The sequence below is a fragment of the Tinamus guttatus genome, unplaced genomic scaffold (assembly GCF_059628265.1).
Source record: "Tinamus guttatus ecotype Peru unplaced genomic scaffold, ASM5962826v1 Tinamus_guttatus_pri_ptg000153l, whole genome shotgun sequence".
NCBI classification, from domain to species: Eukaryota; Metazoa; Chordata; class Aves; order Tinamiformes; family Tinamidae; genus Tinamus; species Tinamus guttatus.
This window is the reverse complement of record NW_028288687.1, coordinates 887,215-909,337: the sequence shown is the minus strand read 5'-3', so window position 1 is coordinate 909,337 and position 22,123 is coordinate 887,215. Positions and strand designations below refer to the sequence as shown.

At 39.6% G+C, this 22,123-nt stretch overlaps 1 protein-coding gene across 1 annotated transcript; it reads left to right on the top strand.

Annotated features, from left to right (window-relative positions):
• Positions 1-1,212: 1,212 nt before the first annotated feature.
• Positions 1,213-21,739, top strand: ATG4C (autophagy related 4C cysteine peptidase). The gene is made up of 11 exons (XM_088522404.1): positions 1,213-1,279; positions 4,328-4,458; positions 4,879-4,962; positions 5,231-5,464; positions 8,558-8,888; positions 10,664-10,734; positions 11,664-11,800; positions 14,889-14,967; positions 15,627-15,703; positions 19,152-19,271; positions 21,418-21,739. The coding sequence occupies exons 2-11, from the start codon at positions 4,383-4,385 to the stop codon at positions 21,586-21,588; spliced, it is 1,380 nt and encodes a 459-aa protein (XP_088378530.1). The 5' UTR covers positions 1,213-1,279; positions 4,328-4,382; the 3' UTR covers positions 21,589-21,739.
• Positions 21,740-22,123: the final 384 nt, after the last annotated feature.

Here is a 22,123-nt window from a genome sequence, read left to right as displayed (position 1 = left end):
TATTGATGACTACTAGACACAAATGCTGAGTTATCTTGCCAGAGGCCATCCACTAAGCTAACGGCAGTATGGAGTACAAGCTTCGTTCCCCAGACTCCCACACAATTCTTTTTTTTTTTTAATTTTTGTCATTGTTATCTTATTAACTTCAACAATATTCAATATTATCTGTCAATATTATCTTCTCATTCTGCAGTATTTGTATCATTAGGTAAACATGGTGTAACTATGGTGTCTGAAAGAGCCATTTAGTGAATAGTATCTTCATTGACTTTTAATTGTCTTGGCTTCGACTGTTTGCATTACCTGCTTAGTATTACTAAAAATAAATAAATAAAAATAATAATTTATGTTTTCTAAGAACATGAACATAGATTTTTAAGTATTTGCTTGACAGTGTATAATATAGCACCAGTAGAGCTCAAATTTGCATGGCCCTTTTTGACTATTATAATGTTCGAAGGGTAAACTCTGTGACTTTTGTTAGAAGTTTGCAGAATAGAGTATGTTCTCCCCTCTCCGTAGTCTTTCCTACCGAAAATGTGAATTAGCAAGTGTGAAGAGAACTGTCTCTTGATGTGTAATTATTTATAGTTGCCTGGGTAATTTTTCTGTAATCAAAATCTTCTCTGTCATAACCTGATTGCCCGAGGGATTTATAATGTATTTTCCGGGTGGCAATTGTGTAGCCTATCAAATCAGGACACTGTTATTAAATTTCAGAGCAGGAAGGTGCAAGCAGCTAATTTCAGGCAAGGGAACAGTTACTTCACCTCATCGACTAAATAACTTCTTCTTTCACAATTTAGCTAAATCCAAGCCACACTACCTTTTCAGCTCTCTATATGAGAGACCATGGACAAATAGGCACAAAGACAGTGATAGCTGTCTTTGAAAATAAAAACAAAGATGATACTTTGGAGATATATTATTATTTCTAATATATAATCATGAGCAGATTATAAAAAATAAACTGTTTTCAACCAGCAGAAGGCAGTAAAATCATAAAAAAGGAAGAAAAAAAAACAGCCGTTAAGATAATACCAAACCTGGAAACTGGCGGTTTTCCTGAGGGCGCCGCGCAAGCCTCACCTCAGGCGTCAGCGCCTGCGCCGCTCAGACTACAACTCCCAGCAGGTCCCGCGCGGGGTCGTCACGGCGCCCCACGCGCCGCTGCAGCAAAGCCTGCCGGGAGCTGTAGTCCGCTTTGGTCCTCCATGGCCGAAGCCCCAGGGAGGCCACTCTGCGGGCCACCTCCGCGTTCACCCCCGCCGAGCCGGTAAGCGGCGACCTCTGCCCGGTACTAACGGCTGTGGCGACGGCCCGCGGCGCTCGGCTCCGCCACTCCCGTTACGGCAGCCGCCAAGGGCCAAAACGCGGCGCCGGAGCGAGCGGGGAAGCGTAAAGCGCCCGCGGCGGCCCCGCGCGCGGCCGGCGGCCCCTGGCGGAGGGATCCGCGTGCGGCGCGGCCGGGCGGGACGCGGCGCGTGAGGCGGCGCGGGCCCCTCCGCGGAGGAGCCGTGCGCGGTAAGTGCGGCCCGCGGGTCCCGTGGAGGCGCCTCGGGCGGGCGGGGAACTTGGGGGAGTTTGAAGAGCGAACCCCCTCGAGCCCCAGGCCGGTTGCTTGGATACGCGGTGGAAATAAACGGCTGTCACGCGGCGGTTGAACGGCGGGAGCGGCCCCAGCGGTGAGCGGCGCCTCTTTCTTCCGCCGAGGGCCCCGGAGTTGCTTGTTCTTCCATTGATAACCGTTTGTGAGGGGGAAAAAACGCTAAAAACGCTCCCCTCGCTGCAAGTCAGCCCCATCAGGGCCGGTACAGTTGGGCCCTGAGGTGACAGGACTTGGTGTTGCGGTGGGGGAGGTCTGCTTGTCTGAGGGTAGTAATGTGTGTTCTGGGTCACTTCAAAAATAAGAGGGCTTCCCTATAAAGACGTTAGGTTCAGGTTTAATAAAAGGGATAGCGTTGTGCCCCTTGGGCTCTAATCTGTGTTTGTGGTGACTTCCTGCTGGTGCCATTCCATTAATCCCAGTGAAACAATTACAAAGAGGCTCTTCTGCTAACGGGAGAAAGAACCTGTATTAATATAGGCATGCATACGTGCATATCCCACTGGGATAAATTTGTCTGATTTGTGTTAGTATTTTTCTCTTAAAAGTCCTTTCCCCATCTTGAGCATAATGCTAGGAAAGAAATATAAAGGGGTAAGAGAAAAATGTGCTTCACTGTCATCCTTTAAAGGAAAACGAGCCACTTCCCCAAACAGTAGAGTTTGTTTCATCCCTAATTTTAGCCAGAGGGAGCTTTTACAGTTATTAGCTTTTAAGGCAATCGTTGTCCTCCATTGTAAGTGACTGGCCATGACTGATCATGTAGGAAGAGTAACTAGACCAAACACACCTCCTGGAGAAGTTAATCTCACTGGCTTTGTCAGCTAGTGCCAGTGATGCCTGTCCAGATAGTCTTTAATTCTATCACCCTTAAATAAATAAATAAAGCAATGCATTAAAACCCTACCTTAAATAGCCTTCTTCCTACTTCCTCCAACACGAGGTTAATCATAGCAGGTTTGTAGCCTCTGTTAATTATTTACAATAGCAAAAAATGCCAGTCTTTCCCTGTGTTTGTGAGCGTGATTTGGCTGTTCTGTGGAAAAAAAAATTGAGATACATATATCAAGTAATACAATGCAGCAGCAGAAAAACTTGATAGGGCAGACTTAGGCGATATACTATGTTCTGTTTTTCCACACTCTATGTACAGATCCCAGAAATAATGCGCGTATGTGACATCTGTGTTCTCCCTTCACCTATCAACATTACGATTGCGCTACCAGTGGTTTGGGTTATTTTCTCTAGTTACCTAAAATAGGTTCTGAGTGGAAAGAAGAAGTAACATAGTTTAATCTCCACCTCCTTTTTGATCCTGATTCGAGGGAGAATAATGCATGAAAAGGTAGATAGGTTTCTAGTTCTTCTCAGTTTCCTTTCAAAGTAAGGTGGGTAGGTGGTCTGTGTTAGTGATGGTGCGTGCTCCTGATCCAAGTTGATAATTGTGTGAGGTGGTTCAGTTTTATGTCTTTCATCTGTTATTTTAAGTACTTCACTGGAAGCATGTGAACATTGCAGTGATCTACCTCTGCTTATCCATTCTGGATGTCTCAGAAGAATTTACTGTTGAAGCAGGAGCTCTTAATTTTTCAGTCATCTGTTCAAGGGTTTTTATCTACTCAGTATCGTCCAGGCAATCTCCTATTCAACTATTTTAAAGTGAACCATTGACAGAATACCTGAAGTGAACACAAAAGCAGCTATATTAATTGTTAGCAGACTTTTCCTTTTGCTAAGTGATACAGATGGACTGTAAAGGGAGTTCTGTCCAAGCTTCTCATTTTTCTTTAAAGTAGGACAAATATGTAAGTTTTTTTTTTTTCCTGTATTATAAAGAGTGTGGTGTGCTTTTAAGGTGAAGTTTGTCTTGCGCTGCATTTCAAAAAGAATGAGGGAATGTGCTTTTCCACATGCCCATATTTTAACAATTGGCTAGCAGTTTTTAGAAAATAATCTGCACTGCAGTTGCTTTTACTACCATTATACCAATCTCATTTCTGTAATATATATGAACTCCTGTAGAATATGTCAAATCAGAAAAACCTTTTTTACTCCACAAGTGCTAATTAGAAGGGTTGTAGATTTTTTTACAGTGTTCTACCAATTTTTCACATTATCTCTACAACAAGTTAATTCTTGAGAAAATTATGTCTGTGTTACTGCAAACATTTTGAGTAACTATTTTCGGCCTTGTACAGCAAAACATCAAGCTCTTTGTCTTTCAATCCCTCCAATTTATGTACACTTTGGGCTACAAAGTTCTTGATTAGAAATCTGAAAAAGTTCAAAAGTGAGATCTGTTTTTTGATGCTCAGAAATGCAGATGTGAGGGAATTCTGTTCCATTCAGTGTAAAAGAATAGTATCTATTCTATTTAATGAAATACAGCTATTCATTTCACTGTAAATCAGAATGAGCACACTCATATGCCAGCACAGGTTATATGCGCTAGGTTAGTTTGTTGAGCAATAGAGAGCCATCGGAGAACATTTTATTTTATTTAGCTTTGTATGTTAATTTTATTGGTGTGTATTTGGAATAAAATGTTTTTATTTCTTATTCATAGAACGTGATTGCTTTTCACTACCTAGAAATGAAGAATTCTGCAAATTTATTACTGTTCCTGGTCATGTTAGGCTTAAATATCAAAGCGTTGTGGTGGTGTTATGCTCTGTGTTCTCTGTGGCCATGGATATGTTTATATTTTTGTTTTTACAGTAGCAGAATTTAATGTCTTACAAGACAGCGATGGCTTTTTCTCTAGAACTTGAATATGGAGGCCACAGGGACAGATGAAGTAGAAAAGATAAAATCAAAGTTTATGTCTGCATGGCACAACATGAAATACAGTAAGTGAACTGTGTGATAAAATCCTGTCTCCACTGAAATGATTGGAACTTTTCTTGTTCCATGGCAAGAATGGGATTTTGAGTCATAAAATAAAATAATTTAAATATATTAGTGATAAAAAATGCAATGTGGTCCTTAATCATTTTCACTTTGATATTACAATAAACAGCTTAAGTAAGCACACTTTTTTTTTACTCTGTTTTTCAAATAAATTTGCAACATCCAATCTTTCAAACATGGGTAACATTACTATTAAGCGACCTGTGATTTGTGTTTTGTGGAGCTATTAAACTTTCATTATTTCTGAAAGGAAAAAAAATTAATTACCTTTTTTTTTTTTTCTGTATTCCTCTTGCATGGGATGTCTTTGGCTTAATCACATGCAATCAAATGTACATTTTGTTTTGTATTTCTTTTAGGTTGGGTGTTGAAAACAAAAACTTACTTCAGTAGAAGTTCTCCGGTCTTCCTGCTAGGAAAATGTTACCACTTCAAATCTGATGGTATGTACATAACACTTACCTCATTCCAGTCATCTTCTGCAGAACTCTATGAATAGCTTTTTAAACCTTCATTAGCAATTACTGAATTGAAGGTTTAAATATGAAAAGCCTACAAAATTTTCATTTGACTTTGCAACAACAGTAACGTAACCTATCCTATGTTGTATTATTCAGAGCAAACCCAGCATCCTGTCTTGTTTCTTCATTTTCCTCCTAATAACAGAAGTCACACACGAGGGTGTAACTTACATTGTGTTTTGTGTTATAGAATCTGGTGAGCTTTCTACAGACGGATCCAGTTTTGATCAAATCAACACAGAGATTTCGGGAAATGTTGAGGAGTTTCGTAAAGATTTTATTTCTAGAATATGGCTGACTTACAGAGAAGAATTTCCTCAGATAAAAGGATCTGCATTAACAACAGACTGTGGCTGGGGTTGCACGCTGAGAACTGGCCAAATGCTGTTGGCTCAAGGTCTTATGCTTCATTTTCTGGGTAGAGGTAAGTTGCGTGATGAAGTCTGTAAGTGGCATGATAAGAACAGGTGATTTGTAGAGTGTGGCAGTCTTGGTTCATGTATCCCAGAATGTAAAGTGCAGGCTGGTTCTGTGTTTTTTCTTTCTTTTTTTTTTTTTTTTCTTCTTAATCTTGAATTTGTTAGAGCAATGACCTCGCTAATCTACTGTTCCATTTCTGAAAAAGGAAATACCAAGATGTGGCAAAGAAAAATACTGAAAATGCCAGAGAAGTTAATTTCAAAGTAAAGAAAAAATGTGATGCCTTGCTTAAGTATTCCTCTTATCAAAGTAAACGTCCAATTCTCTTGAATCTTGCTAGTTTGTTGAAGTGAAGATGTAGAAATGAGTTCCAAGGTCTGTAGCTAAAGGCTATGGCAGAAGTGATGTTCTCTTATTAGTTTTAAGGTTGTACATTATTCAGTTTCTTCTTGTATTAATATATTGAGTTAATAGAAGAATTCTAATCTGACTTCAATATATCATTCTTTGTGTTGAAATTTTCACTAGTTCATTTCCTCCCTTCTCCCTCTACCCTCACCCCATACACTTACAAAGGAACTCGATTTTTTTTTCTTGTCTTCATCTATCTGAAAATACCCTTCCCATCACTCAAAAGGAGTTGCTTTAAAGAGGCTCGGAACACTTTCTGCTTTCAGAGGCTGAGCATGTGCGTCCTCCCCAGCCTTCCAAGCCTGAGTGATATCCTGCTGAGGTCTTGAATTCTCTAAGTTAGCCACCCTTTCTGTTCATCCTCCTCCATCATCACTTTCAAAACGCGCCACGTTCCCCCTTTCAGACGTTCATTCGTTTCCTCTGTCAACGGCCTTTTGTGGAAGGTGTTCCTGGCTGCGGCCCTGGTGCAGCCCTGGAGTGCAGCTGGAGACAATACAGTGTGTTGTTTGCTCAGCCCTTTGGTGGTCCCCCCGAACACATGGGCAGCAATTGGTTCTGAAAGCCTGTTTTGACAGTACTTTGCACTGACTGTGTGAATATGATGTAAGCTTGAACGTAGGCCCAAACCAGCTGCATCACAACAACATCTTTCTTGGCACTGGTATGGCTGAACTGTCCAACTGGCTTATTGAATATTCTTTTTGCTATAGGTATTCAAGTCATAAAACATAACATTATTCCTTACTACCTAATTGCAAATACCAAGCTCTGCAAAAAAGGAAAAAAAAGAAAGAACTTCTGCTGAGAGAACAAATCCTTAAAGATAACTTCTGTTAAACATACATTACCTTTTTTTTTTTTTTTTTTTTAAGTCTGATTAGGAGGGTATCTGTAAGTGGGAACGCATAATGACTCATTTTAAACTAATCCAAAATAAAAAAGTCCCAAGTTTGTATCTTTAAACTATATGGTTAAAAAGAATTTCTTACACTGTCCCCCATGCATCCTAATTTGGAAAGTGATTTGGTGATTCCAGAGTGCTAGTATTTCTGCGGGAATCCAAATGTGTAGAAAAATGGAATATATATAGTCTTTCTGGATTACTTTTCTCATCATCTGGTATTCTGACAGCTGGCAAATTTTTTTTTGAAAAGCTGTTTATGAGATTTGGGTAACTTCTTAAACATATTTAAGTGTTTACATAATTTTTTTCATTGTTGCTATTCTTTTCCCAGAGATGTTTTCATTATGGTTTAATTGTATTGTTTCTGTTACAAAGCAAAATTTCACTACATTTACCAGCTAGAATACTTACAGTTCCACTACTATGTGGAATGTTCCAGATATTGCAGAGTGATCATATAAGTAAGTTTTTATTTTAAATATTAAGGCGCTATGAAGTTTTACTGTGCTGAAAATGTGGATCTAAGTTTGATATTCACAGTACAGGAACAGTGAGGCCCATGGTGCATCTGCCTAGAGCTCCTTCTCTTCTGCCACAAGTAACGGTTCTGGGGAAAACGGATCAGGGCCATCACCAGCAGCACCTTTGGTGTTACTGGAGCCATAAGTTAGATTTTTAGAATTAAAGTGCTGCTGCCTCTGTGCCTCCCCTTTATTTCTGTCAGAGACTTTTACTTGGACATTGAGCAGGAATTGGGGGGAGGATTGCAGCTGCTCCTCTGTCAGTGTCTGTTCTGAACAATTTCCTCTTGCTGCTGTAACGGCAACTAGCTGAACCACCAGCAGCGTGTGGAAACCAGCCTCGACGGGCCAAACCACCTCATCCTTAGGGTGTGTTCCTTACCACGCTTCCCTGGGGCGCTCTGGGATCCCCATTACAGACCTTCAGGATATTTTCTGACCTCGCAGGGCGGTCAGTCGCAGCGTGTTGGGGATTTCCTCACGTGCTCTGCGTTGCAAGGAGCTGTTCGGAGTTGTGGAGAGGCTTTCTGTCATCTGCCAAGGGAAGCCTTCCTGTTCTCTCGATGCGTTGAACTGCCGTTACTCTGTTAGCAGGAGCACAGCATGGATGGTTACTGTTAGGGAAACCTTTTGCCAGAAAAGCAGACTGCAGATACCAAGCTAGAAATATAAGCTTTTAAGTATGTCTTGTAGACTAGGTAAACCCTAACAATTTGCAAGTGTAGTAAATAAAGAAATAATGTGTATTTTTCTGCTGACCTGCTTTTACTGTTTTAAATTTTCTAGGAAGTGCTTGTTTTCACCTGTATGTTTTCCCCCATCTGTGGATTTTTTGTATTAAATAACTGACAAACGGGAATAATAAAAGCAACCATTGAAAGTTTTTATTTAACTTAGATTAAAAGCTATTTTTTTGTGAGTTTAATATATACGATGCTTATAGTGTGTGTCTTGCAATTGGGCCTATCTTGAGTATCTTCACTGTTTGGAATCCTGAAGTCTGATCCTAGCATCTCAGGATAAATGGCTAACAAAGGCTACTATTACTAATATTTATTTTCTACCATCGCACTGCAGAAAACAAAAGCAAACTGTATTGCATGATCTTTACTTAGACATTATTGACATTTGCATCTGAGTATGTAAAGCACATATTATTGATCAGGGAGAAGGGTGCAATGAAATAGATATGCTTTGCTAATTATATCAAAAAAGTTATTGATAAGACTTTAAAATTCTTTAAAATTTCTTGCTGCAGCTTGGATATGGCCAGATGCATTGGACTTTGAAAATTCAGACTCTGAATCATGGACAACCCATACTGTGAAAAAGCTGACTGCATCATTTGAAGCATCACTTACAGCAGAAAGAGAACCCAAGATCTTGTCAAACCATCATAAGGGAACGTTAAAGAGAAACTGTGGTGACAGAGAAATGAGAAATGAAGTTTATCACAGAAAAATAATTTCTTGGTTTGGTGACTCTCCACTTGCAGCTTTTGGCTTACATAAGCTAATAGAATATGGGAAGAAATCTGGGAAGACTGCTGGAGATTGGTATGGGCCTGCAGTTGTTGCACATATTTTAAGGTAAAAATATATTTCATTTGTTTTTTGTTATTGTTGTTGTTACAGTGCCTCTCATGTTACTGGAGATGCATTCAAAGTTTCATGAAATTGCTTCGGTTTAATTGAACACCTAACCATTTGTTATTGGCTTTGTAAAATTGCCATATTAATCGTAATTCTAAAGCTATTTCAGAGACAAGACGGGAAATAGCAGTAGATGCAGGAACTGAACTCAGAGCCTTTGCTCAATCTTCAGAAAAGGAAAAACATTCTGTTTTCTTCTACTTTGAGCAGTAGAAGTCCCAAGGTTTTTCAAACTAGATTTTTAAGTAGAGCTGCATTTAATGAAATGTTCTAAAAACTAACCACTCTTTCAACCTTGGAACATGCATAATATTATAGATTTTTTTTTTTTTTAATACTGTAACCTGGGGGCTGTAATGTACGGATAGTGTAATGAAATGTCAGAGCTAAAATTGATGTTTTCAGCATTTCTTTGCACACATCAAATTCTTGTGAAACTGTAAATGTATGGGACTATTAATATTATAATTATATCATAGTAAAAGTAAAGGGTCTGTGACATTCACTGTGGTTTAAAAAAAGTCGAAAGTCAAATTTCTCCATACTATGTACCTTTATATGCCATTTCTTTGAATATTAGGGTTTTTAATAACAGACTTATACTATATTCCAGTATATTCCAGCTTATCTATAAACTGCATTTCTAATAAGCCACCTAAGTATCAGAAGTCAAAGTTCATGTGCATATCTGTGTATATGTAGGTAGAATAATTGGTATTTAGTATACAAGTATACTCATGATAAATGAGCCTATCCTGAATCATTCTGGTGTTTTTGGGTGCATACCTGCAAGCACATGCAGTGATGTGACAGGTCAGCATTATTTATGTGTTTTCTTGCATTTTTTCCCAATAATAGAAACTGTAAGAATTCTGTTTTGCATAATTTTGCATTAGTCCATTGTCCGAATTAAAAAAAAAAAAAAAAAAGAAAATCCCGCTATTCCCTTCAGGGTAAACTCACCAGTGACTTTAAGCACTGCAAAGGTTTCCCTTCCCAATTCCCAATTGTGGAGTTTTGAGAATTGCGCAAAATATATTGTGAAATAAAAAAATAGTGGCCATTTAATGCAACCATGTATTGGAAGTCAAAGGGTAATCTTCCGTTTTGAACAGTTTAATTTCTTTACAAATGTTGTCCTTGACTGATGATCATTCTTCAGACTATTGACATATACTTTCTTTTTAGTTTTTAGGTCCATTACTCTTATTCTTTTGAGGATAGTCTAATATTATATTTGCATTACGTTTTGAAAGTTTTGGAGAAGTCTTACAGCATTTTATTGCGTTAGCTTTTATTTCAGTTGACGTAAAGTGCTAATTTGTGGTTAGTAAGAGTTAAGGCTAGCTAAAGAGATCAGTCAATGTGAAATTAATGTTTTGGTGAGCAATTGTAGCATTTACTATCACCTTATACAAGACAGAAAATTGTTATAAACTGAAAGAAGCTAGCTAATACAAATTTCATTGTAAATTAATGTATTTTTTCTTTTTTGTGGTTTTTATTATTTCTTCTAAATAGTAAGTCATTGGCATCTTTACTTGAGGATAAGAAATACTGTAATATTGAGCCTGGAAAAGACTTAAAAAGTGTTTGAATTAAAAAGTAAACAAATAAAAATAAGCTTATAAAAAAAAAGTAATTTTCATTTGCTTAATGTTAATTTCTTTAAAATCAGAGATGAATTAAATAGTTTTTTTCTTTGTACTTAGAAAAGCTGTTGAAGAAGCAAGAGACCCTGAGCTACAAGGAGTAACAGTTTATGTTGCTCAGGATTGTACAGGTAAATGTTGTGGCTATGCGGATTTTGACAAACATTTTAGATCTTTTTATGTCTTTCAGTAAGCACTAATAAAAAGGCCTCTGCATGAAAAGTATCAAATTCACAAATGAATCTACAAAATTGGGATTATGTATGAAGGGTTTCTTGATTACATCTCCATCTGTTGTTTTTTTTTTTTTTTTTTTTTTTATTAAGAATTGGACATCTTGAAAGCTTGATACATTTCTTGTTTCATATCTTATTAAGATAATGGCATTGAAACCCCATTAAGATAACTTTTTATTATGGTCTACCTATTTTAACTTGGGCATTTTGAGAGTCTGTGGATATAATTTAGTCCATGATCTATTTTTTACTCCTCTTCGGTGTTGTTTTAGTGCAGTGCTAGTAAGAACCTTTATATCTTTCTAAAAAAAAAAAATACACTTCCAACATTTCAGCATTACTCTTTTGCATCACAGCATTCTTCCTAACCCATCATTTCCAGGGAAAGGAAATATTTCACCAGTCTCATAGACTGTTGAGAAGTGATTTCAGCTTTAAGCTCAAAGGGTGGGCAAGCAGGATAGTGACCCAACATCTGTAGCAGCTTCTCTTGTGCTCCAGCATGGCATTTTAAATAATAACAGGCAGAGCATTTTAGAGCCTTGGGTGCTCTTTGGTTTTCTCCTAACTTACCCTTTTGTGTTTTCCTGGCAGTGTGTCCTTTCCATTAAAACTAAGTAGCAGCGTATTCTTGAAAATACTGCTGAAAATAAGAAAACATAATATTATCTTTTATTATCATAGTTCAGGAGTTGCATTTCTGGAGGACAGCAATATTTTCACAAGACTGCAGTTTTAGTTTGTCAAATGAAGCAATGTGATTTTGTAGGTGTGTCTTTGTAAAATGATATATTTAAATATGGCTATTTTCATTTGTCTTTCAGTCTACAGTTCAGATGTTGTTGACAGACAGTGTTCTTTTATGGACTCTGAAAAAGCAGACACAAAAGCTGTAATTATATTAGTTCCTGTGAGACTTGGTGGAGAGAGAACAAACATGGACTATTTAGAGTTTGTAAAGGTATGAAATGAGATCATTTTTCAAATAATAGCATTAGGTGATATGAAAAGTGACTTGATGATGGTAATCTTCTCCCTATTAAATGAGTGGTGGTGATTTTACAGTTGAAGGTTGTAAAGTTTGACTTTACAGATTTGAAATTTCCCTGTTACAAGATCAGATATAATTGTAGAGCACATGATGTCCCTTAGTAAAGCAGTGATAACCGTTCTTCTAAAGTAGGTATCTGTAAAGACATTAATGCAGTGGCTCAAATTACAAATGGTAATTTAGTTACATATGCTGTTAGAGTTGTGCTATATTAAGTATCGGTCATCATGTTAAAACACAAATATACAAAAATCCTTATTCTGTTTCTTTTAAAATGTCAAGTGGTTTAAGATTGTTGCTTGACTGTGCTTATCTTTTTCCTTTGTCTTTTACTTCTCCTTAAGAAAGGGGCATGGAATTTTTTGATGCCATTAGTCATTACTGCAGCTTCAACTGTTTAAGAGTATTTATCATATAAATACTCTTAAAATAGCGTAATTTAATTTATATTCTTAAAATAGCATGATTTAATAGCATTAACAACACTGGGGAATCAGTCTGTTCTGTTGCATCATTTTTTTAAAATCTTCTCTACAAAATTTCAAGAAAGTATTTGATTGTTTTAATGATACAGAAAGACAGCCTTTTGTTAAATGATGAGTTGTTTTTCCTGGGTCTTTTTCTTACATTTTTAGACATTTGGTTTTAGAAAAGTGTTAAGCTCTTTTCTGAGCAATCCTGATGCTTTTAAAATGTGCCACATATGACACCACATACTTTACCTTCACCGTTCCTACAAACGAGCCTTTGAATCAGTCCTAGGTTTAGGCCCAGGAAGACCCTTTGCTCGTAGGCTAACAAACCATTGGTTTGGCAGCCCTCAAGACCTTCTCAAAGTGATTCCAGGTCTTCAATACTGGCTGCTGCTCGTGGAGATAACTGCTTTAATTCTAAACTGCAGCGTTGTTCTCAGGTTAGCTCAGAGAAGCAGTCTTCTACCAGGGTGAAATATGGTTGCATGGCACTGGGTTTCATTGCGTGGTCATGCAATCTAAGCTTGCCTTGTACAGCTGGCTTTCCTGAGGTGATTTGTGCCGCTCATTTTCCAAGGCTGGTACTGTCTTTTTCAGGCTCTTATAACTGGGACTGTGATAAGAGAGCTTTCAATTGCATGTATTAGTCGCTCCAGTCTCTATCTTGACTACTCATAAGAAGCAACCAAATTTCTTAGGATCCGGATAAAGTTAAAAATGCAGATTTTAAAATGTAGTGCAAGAAGTAATTTTTACAAAGAGTTTTATGTTTATGGATGAAAATTGATTTTTTTCTTTAATAATTCCTTTTTACAAGAGGATTCCCATAGATTAAACAGTTATTCATTACTCCAAGTAGCTTTTCTCTTTCTGGTTCACAGGCAGAGGATGAATATATATGCTCCATGGCTGTTTTCTCCTTTGCCTCTGACCTGCCCACATATCTTCTGTAATGTTCAGCCATCAAGGAGTGTTTTTCTTAAAAGCCCTCTCATTCCTACTTAGATACACTTTCTTTTTGCTTTAAATAGGTGCTTTCTCTTAACCTATATAAACCCCACTGAAGCTGACTTTGTTAGCATCTCAGGTTATGAGTACAACAAAATTATTTCTTATGTTAAATTTTTTAATCATCATATAAATAGGGGAAATTTTATCCTAGCAAGAACCTTGAAATAACTGTTATCTTGTTGAGAGAAATGTTCCCTATTCAGACCATGACAGGGTAGTGGTCATGCTTTTAGTGGCTGATCATTACAGGAGAGATCAGTTACAAGCTCACGCAGTGGCCTTCTGCATTGCTGGCCCAGTTTGGGCCAGCATCCAAGCTTTTGGGCTCAAGACTTGTTTAGTGGCCCAGGGAAACCACTGTGATTTATGGGTATTTAAAGGCTGTTCAGTTTTCAGAGCATTTAATGATCTTGGGCTTGTGTTAGAACCCTTGGGCTCAGTTTTCAGAAGTGCTCAGTGTTGGCAAAATGCAGCTCCTGCCGGAGTCAGTGGGATAACTAATGGGGAATCTGTGTTACACCAAGACTGAATCCTCCTCAAATCCCAATGAGTCCTGTTAAGCAAAAGGAGCCTGTGAAAGTGAAAACAGTGCAAGTACGTTGAGCAGAGCAGAGAGGTTCTCCCTGCCTGCTTATATTCCCTTTTTTTTAAGTGCTTATTTTAATACAGAATGGAACAAGGCTGATGAGGAACTCCCAGGTGATGAGCCAGGGCCACATAACCAGGCAGGAAAATAATTCTTAATGGCAAGTACCTGGGATGTTTTGGTTCTACCTCTAATGGAGCATGAGGTGATTATCTTTCTTTAATCAAAGGGAATTAAAAAAAATAAGCCCATAAGTGTGCCATTCGTCCATTATTTATCTGTTTTAACTGCTTTAACAGTTTTCAGAATAATTCTGCTATTGCAGACTTCCTCTAGATCTCCATTTTTTTCCTTCATTGTTTTTTAAACGTCAAGAATACTTTCTTAATCTAGCTTGTTGCTTATGCTCCAAGAATGTAAGGTAGGTAGCTGTGAAACAGGCCACCTGTGATGTGTGAAGTATGAGCTGCCCGTCTAGCTGCATCCTCTGCTCGTGTGGGCAATGCCTCTTCGGTGCTTGGTGTGGAACAAGGCCCTGGGAATGAACGCACGCGCATCCAGTTTGTGGCAGGGGTGTTTCTGGTGGTATTTCTTTGGTATTTCTAGGCAGGTTTAACCAGGAGCCCCTCGTTGCTGCGGGTGATTGCGTTACTGCCTTGGAGCTGCCAAGGAGAGTTCAGTGCAGCAGTGTTAGAGTAACCACCACTGCAGATTCGACAGAGTGGAGTCTGACTCCATCCGGAGCATGTGGGTACTGGAGGAATTCCAGGCAGTCCTATGAGTAAAATGTTCCTCCTGCAGCAAAACTGTGTAAATGAAAATCCTTAGAAGGTATAATTGTAAAATCACATATTGGCAGAGCAAAAAATTTAATTTGGCTTAAGGCACTCTTCTGACATGTCCTAATTCTTCATTGTTCTGCTTTTAGGGAATCCTAAGCCTTGAGTATTGTGTTGGTATTATCGGTGGCAAACCCAAGCAGTCATATTACTTTGCTGGATTTCAAGGTTAGTGTTTTAATGTTATGTCTCTTCAATATTATTCTTTAAGAGTTAGGAAGTTAATATAAGACCCGTAGGAAATAGCATGATTAAAATAGCAAAATGAGTACCTTATTAATTCATCCTACTACCAAAGTCCAGTCATTTGTCATTTATCCCCTGTAGTAATTGGATTCTGTAAAATGTACTTTTAATTTCCCTTGTTGCATAAACAAGGCATAATTTATCTGTTTCACCAAACTTCAGGCGCCGTTGCTGTTACTATCTGGCAGTTCTTATTTACATATTTACCTTTTACTACTTTAAGTGGTGTTAGTTGACATTTAAATGACAAGCAATATATTCTTCCTGTCAGGATGAAGTAGAACAATACATTTTTCATATGCAAACTCCAGAATATAATTGTGTGTTTGTAAAAGTAATTTTATCACCAAAAATTAAATGACAGTCTCATCACTTTATAAAAATTCTGCTTGTACAAGCATATTTGATTATGCAGAAGTTAATCTGTCCTGCAAAAACCTATGCTTCAGTCAATGAATATCAGCCTGGCAAGCAGTTACTTACTAGCTTTTTTTTCAGCTGTTCTGCATAGAAATTGGATTGTAAGCAGTGTAATAATAAGGTGTTTTTTGAATTACTTGTCTTCTGTTTTGTCCTTGTAGATGACAGTTTGATTTACATGGATCCTCATTACTGCCAATCTTTTGTAGATGTCAGCATAAAGGATTTCCCTCTTGAGGTAGTATGGATATAGACCTGGCACTGTTTTCTTCCCATATGAATCAAACGCTAATTATTTAGAAATGTTCTGGCTAGCTGCATCTTTATGGGTTTAGAGTTACATGTTATTTATCAGAGTTCTGCCCTTCTCTATAAGCTTATAAGCAACAAAAATGACCGGAGGTTAAATACTTGTTATAATTATTACTTCATTTATCTTTTGTTTCTTCTTAAAAATCAGAAAACCCTCAAAAATAGATGATCAGTTTATTAAAGAGACTAGATCCTGCTTAGAGATCTAAACATGAAATACTTGGGTTCGTTTTGGATCAGTTTATTAATTTATTTCAAGTTGCAAAGAACATCAATCACAGAATTACTGTAGTATTCCACAGTAGGAGCCTGTGGTCAGTTTTGAACTACAGTTCCTATAGGTGTAGCCACTGATTCTTTATCAAGATATTTTTAGTATTTCTCCACTAGGGAAGCTAGTTATCATTTTAAATGTAGTTAAACTTTGAAGGTCACTTTGTTCAGCATCATATGGGTGAAATTTCTGAAGCTCTGCAGCCAGTTTGTGGTTGACTATTATTTTTATTTTTCTGAGCTGTTTCTTGTAATAAGCCTTATTATTTTTAATCTTGCATATTAGGAATTGAGTAGGTGATCTTAAATTATTGGTTACACTTAGAATGTAAATCAGACAATTTGTAGTAAAGTCAGAGTTTTGTGGCTGCTGTTTTTCATGACAGTTTGCATTTATCTTAAACTGAGAGAGTAAACTTCAGTTTTCTTGTCTGTTGTGAAAAACATTGTTAATGTATCAGTTTCAGAAAGGTGATGCATTAAAGTTGATCACAATACCTCAATCAAATACCATCAAACAGTATTTATGAAAACAGCTTATATATGTCAGAGGGCTTATGAAGGGCTAATGTTGCAATCTAGGACTGACTTAAAGCAAACTCTGTGTATTTATCGGTATTTACATTCAAAGGATGCTTTAATTAAAATGGCATCTAATGTCTGAGGTTCTGTAGAAAATGAGAGCGTTCTCAATTCAAAAAAGGAGCAAAGCTGTTTTATGTTGAATGAAAAAATCGTAAAATAACCTAGGCAGAAATTGTCTTCATTTTTTTGAGATCATTTTAGCTTTATCTTGTTGAGACTTTTGGAAGGAGAACTGGGGAGAGTCCCTGCTCTGCTGCTTTGCACTGTGGCAGCATTGGGGGATTTAACCCAGATCCTGCCCCTTTACACTAATAACCATGCTAAAATACAGGGCCTTCTCTGAGGATTTTTGAGGTTAAACTGGGCAATCCTGACCAAAGGTGGGGAGATCCAAGTTGCAGAGCTGAAGTGACTTTCTTAAGGTCACACCGTAGCTCAGTGACCAGGCCAGAAAAAATACATTTTTTTTTCCTGTTCCTATGACTAATCCTCGAGATCGTGCTGCAGGCTGGCATTAATATGAATTTCCAAATAATAGTAAGGTTTTAAAATGTATTTTGAAGGCATGCGAACTGACAGCTTGGCTTGATCGCATCCTAATGCTTTTCTGCAGATGGAAAATATATTGCAGTTTAATGCTTACTTCATTTAATAGCATTATATCTTTGTCCAGAAATGTCAAAAGTAAACAGAAATTGCTTTCTTAGTGTGGATAGTGGCTTGTTAGATTTATCTGTAGGGAGTATTTTCAAAATTGACAAATTGTCCAGAATAAGTTGGAAATCAATCCACTCTGTATTGGTTTCCAGAATCCATTTGTTTGAAGGAGTGGAAAAAAAAAAAAGGAAAGGAAAGGCAATGCCTCCCCACTTCTTTGCTGTGCAGTGATTCATGTGGCTTTGAGGCTGCTGCCCTGAGCTCTGCGCAGAGCCGGGCACGGGACGTTGCCACCGGAACAGGCTGCACAGGGCAGAGTTCCTGTTTGTGGGCGTGAATTCAACTTAAATTCTGCATATCGCATTTGAACAGCTTTAGAAAAAAACAATAAATAAAAGTAGTCTTCATAAATTTTTTTTTGCCCCCCTTTTTTTTTTTACTGTAAGTGTAGTAGAAATGCCTCCATTAATAGTGATCACACGTAAAGAGCAAAACACTTCAATATGTAAAACTGACAAATGCTCTCAGGTGAGGTAAGTGGTGCTGTCATCTTCTGTAGACTGACCTTTCTGACAGGCAAGAGAAAAATCAAACGGTAGAATGGATTTCTGTTCTAAAGACTGCTTTGTATCAACTGTCAGGGGTTGGAGTTTTCGGGTACGTTTTCTAGAGGAAACACTGCGGTGCTGCGTCCTGTTACGCTGTAGTGCCGGTAGCCGGAGCGCACACAGCCGGAGCGCGCACAGCCGGCGTTCGCCTGTGCTGGCCAGGAGGGCTGTGAGCTGCACAGCTTGTCCTCGCGCGGGAGGGAAGTGCACGGAGCGTTCCCAAGGGAGCACCCGCCGCTGGGAACTGGGGAAGTTCATGAAAAACAAACGCGCGTTGCAGCGCGGCGGCGCCGTGTGAGCGCTGGGGAGATCGAGTGCAGGGCAGCTCGCGAGCTGCTACAGATGAAGTGACTGGGTAGGTGCAATTAGTAGCAGGGTGAACACAGGCCCCTCTGAGCTACTGACTTGAACCTCGACGGGCAGCAGTGACCAGAGACTTGGGGTGTTGGCTGAGGAGCTTCAGCCAAGCTACAGCCCCATCTGCACACAGGTGGGCAGTAAAGGAGCAGAGCCAGGATAACGGGAGGTATCGAGCCAAGTCCCAAGGTGCAAGTGCTGAGTGCGGGGCTGGGTTGTGTTTGGTTTTGGTTTGTTTTGAATTTTACGCTGTGACTGCTGATAATAGCAGTTCCCAGCTCTGCCAAAGTCTCATCCACTAGGATAAGAAATTCCACATAAGGAAAAAAACATTTATAAAGCAGGATGTGCTCCCCTTGCGGGCCATCGTGATATTTTTGCTTTTGTGTAAGGGCCCTTTGCTTTCATGGTCCGTGTGGGCTTCCCTCCCCCCTGCTTCATTCACTAAGGAAAAATACATGAGGTTGGTTTATTCCATTATGTCTCTTTTATGGAGGCTGGGGGAGGGAAGGGGGCACTGGGCGGCGGTAGTAAAGCCGTAATTGTAAGATAGTGCAAAAGCTGTTACAAATCCAATTTGCAGAGGAGCATCCACCTCCTCTGCCTTGGGAATATTCATAAAGTCGTGTTTGGCGCCGCGGAGCCCTGACAGATCTCAAACTAACATGGGGCTGGCTGTAAGTTTGGTGAATACAGCGTGAGCAGCGCGGAGGAGAGGAGAGTTACCTGGATGTTCCTGGGGTAGGAAGAGATACTTCAGAAGTCTGTGCTGGGTTTTAGTATAAGTAACACAGGACATTGTGTGTTGAAGCTGCTTGATAGAAAAGTGTTTTGATCTGTAGCATTCTCGGCCTTAACAGTGTGTTTCTTGTTGTTTAATTTTGAAACCTGCAGTCATTCCACTGTCCTTCTCCCAAAAAGATGTCGTTCAAAAAAATGGATCCGAGCTGTACGATAGGATTTTATTGCAGAAACGTGCAGGACTTCGAGAAGGTTTCGGAAGAGATCACAAAGGTAGGTGCTCAGCTCCGGAATCGGCTCCGCGGTCAGGAGCGGTGTGTGTCGTGCGTGGGGCAGGGGAGGGAATCCTTTCCTGGGCAATATTGCTTCTTTATTAACGATGAGAAACGTAGATTATTTTTCATTACCTCTCTCCAATGCCAATATGTAAAACCTTGAGAGATCCCAAGTTGTGGCTTGCGATGGTCCCTCGTGGAGACCCCGGAGGGAGCGGGAACAAAGCCGGAGCGGAGGTGGCCGGGGCGCTTCCACGAGGTGGCACTCGTGAAATGGGAATGGGGCCGCTGCCCCGCGGCCGGCAGGGATGGCGAGAGGCCCCAAGTCCCTGGGGAGGGATCCCCTTTAGAACAGGAAGCGTCTGATCGAGCCACAATTGTGCGTTAGTTCTTGTTAGCATAGGAGCTGTTTCTGGTTGTGTTTAATGCGGAGCAGCGTGCCATGATTTGCTAACAGTGTTTTTAAATCAACACAGCAGGAATCGTTCGGTCAGTCTGATCATGTCCCTTCCACTTGAAAACACGGAGATAGGTTTAGTTGGGTCCAAATATAATCAACGTTTCTTTTGGTGTGAGTGTATGCAATACAGTGTTATTAATGTTGCATTAACTGCGATAATGAATAACATGGTGTAATTTTTAAAACTGTCTATTAATGGATTCAGCAGTAGCAGGAGACGGTCACAATATTAATAGTCCAATCACAGTAGTTACACAGGGGAATAAAGAATTAATGTTTGTGCAACACTTTGAGTATCCTTTTAAGTGGTATTAGTATTACAGCAAACCCAGCATTTTAAACCATGTACAGTCTTAATAATCACTTTAATGAAGTTTATACATATAAACTTTAGTAGGTTGGACTGATGCTGAAGTTTTTTTGTCTGATTCATACACAGAGAACTAGAAAATAGATTTGAAGAAGTTCCTCAGCAATATGCATGTATAGAAGTCATAAATATTGAAGTTTTCTATTTTTTCCATGATTTTCTATTCTCTCATACATGAGAGAATTTAAGAACTTGGTTTTAAAAAAAAAAAAAAAGTTGGATTACAAAATCAGCGACTCTGGAAGTTCTCCAGTTTTTTTTCCAAATTCAAAAAGAAACAAGGAAGACTTTTTAAAAAAAAAAAAAAAAAAAAAAAAAAAAAACACCTTTCCCTGAACATATGTGATGAAAACAGCAAATGGTTTAAGTCTTGGAGCTATTTTCTTGCATTTTGGATAAGTTCTTTTACTATTAGTGACATCAGTTTAACATTAATATATTTCAGACATAAAGCTACAAAACAGAGGGAAGTTTGCAGGCAAATATGTGAGAGACTCTGTGATCCTTCCATCTCTCCTCCGCATCCGTTGTTTTTCCTGCCCTTCCGCCAGCTTTTCCCTCTGCTCACAGTTCGGCTGCTGCAGTTCTGTGCTCTCGGTGGGGACTGCGTAGCCTAGACTAACAAATTCAGATTCTTGCTTCTTTTATGGGTAATAAGAGGTTGGAGACAAGATTTATTTTGCTTTTATTATTTGAGGATAAACCCTATATGAGCCGTATATTCAGTGAAAGAGAAATCAGGGCATAGATATCAGGGACCCAAATGGAAACGGCTTATTGAGAAGCCATCCAAATCACACTCAAGTTGCCCTCTGTTGCGCTGCTTGCTGCTCAGGTAGCTATTATTAAGTAGTTCAATATTAGCCAGAATTAAATAGCTGTGAGATTCAGGAGGCCTGGGAACACGCGCAGGGCGAGGCCGGATCTCCCATGCGGCCGTGGCCTTTCCGCGGGGCAGGGTGAGGAGCCCGGGCGCTGCAGAGCTGTCGCAGGTTGGTTCCGCATCAAACCGTGGCTGAGAATAAATAACCAACTTGGGCCATGAGCGTTTTTGCCTGTTTATAGCCCAGATTCTTAGCGGAAATGAGAAGTTCTTGGGAAAACCAGACTGTCGGAGTGCTGAGCTCGGGTGCACTCCAGCACCAAGAGCTGGTGACAGTGGCATTTGTAAGTCCAACCCAGAGCTACTGAACACGCCCCTCCTTATCAATAAACTTTCTGTAGAAATCGTCACTGCGGCATCTAAAGAACGTGCAGTCCTGTGTTTGTTCATTTCCAATTAACATTTTCTCTGGTATGTGTTTTACATTATAGATGCTGAAATCTTCATCTAAGGAGAAATATCCCTTGTTTACCTTTGTAAAGGGTCATTCTAGAGACTATGACTTTGCTTCCAGTCCTCTTCGTGAAGAAAACGACCTTTTCTCAGAGGATGAAAAGAAAAGATTAAAAAGATTTAGTACAGAGGAGTTTGTCTTGCTTTAAGGACATTTTACACTAGATTATTGGCAGCTGTCCAGGAGAACACTTGTCTTTTAAAAAATATATATATGTGTGTCCTCCTCCCTCCCCCCAAAAGGCAAGCTGTGCTGGAAATGGTCTATTTTCGTAAAGATTACGATGTTTTATATGTTAATAGTCTTTAAAATGTCATTTATAAACGTTGGTACTAATCATTCTTGGCTGCGGGTCGTTGGGCGAGTTTCCCGCTCCGCTGCCGGCGAGCGGCCGCGTGGCCCGGAGCCGCCGTGGGCCGAGTCCCGAGGAGCCGGCCCGGCCCGAGCCCCCTCGCGGGACAGCCCCGTTGTTGGTGTCCTGACCGGGAGGGCAGGTCATTCCCGCCGGGAAGCGGCAGGGAAGCTCCGCGGGGCGGCCGCTCCTCCAGCCGCGGAGGCTGCATCCGCTGAGGACGCTGTTGGGCAGCCTCGTTTTGTAACGGGCGCTCGTCAGGCTGCTCGTTAGGCCGTGGAGCCCGACACGAGGAGCGACAATGAAGTACTCGCTTTCCCCACGATTTTTA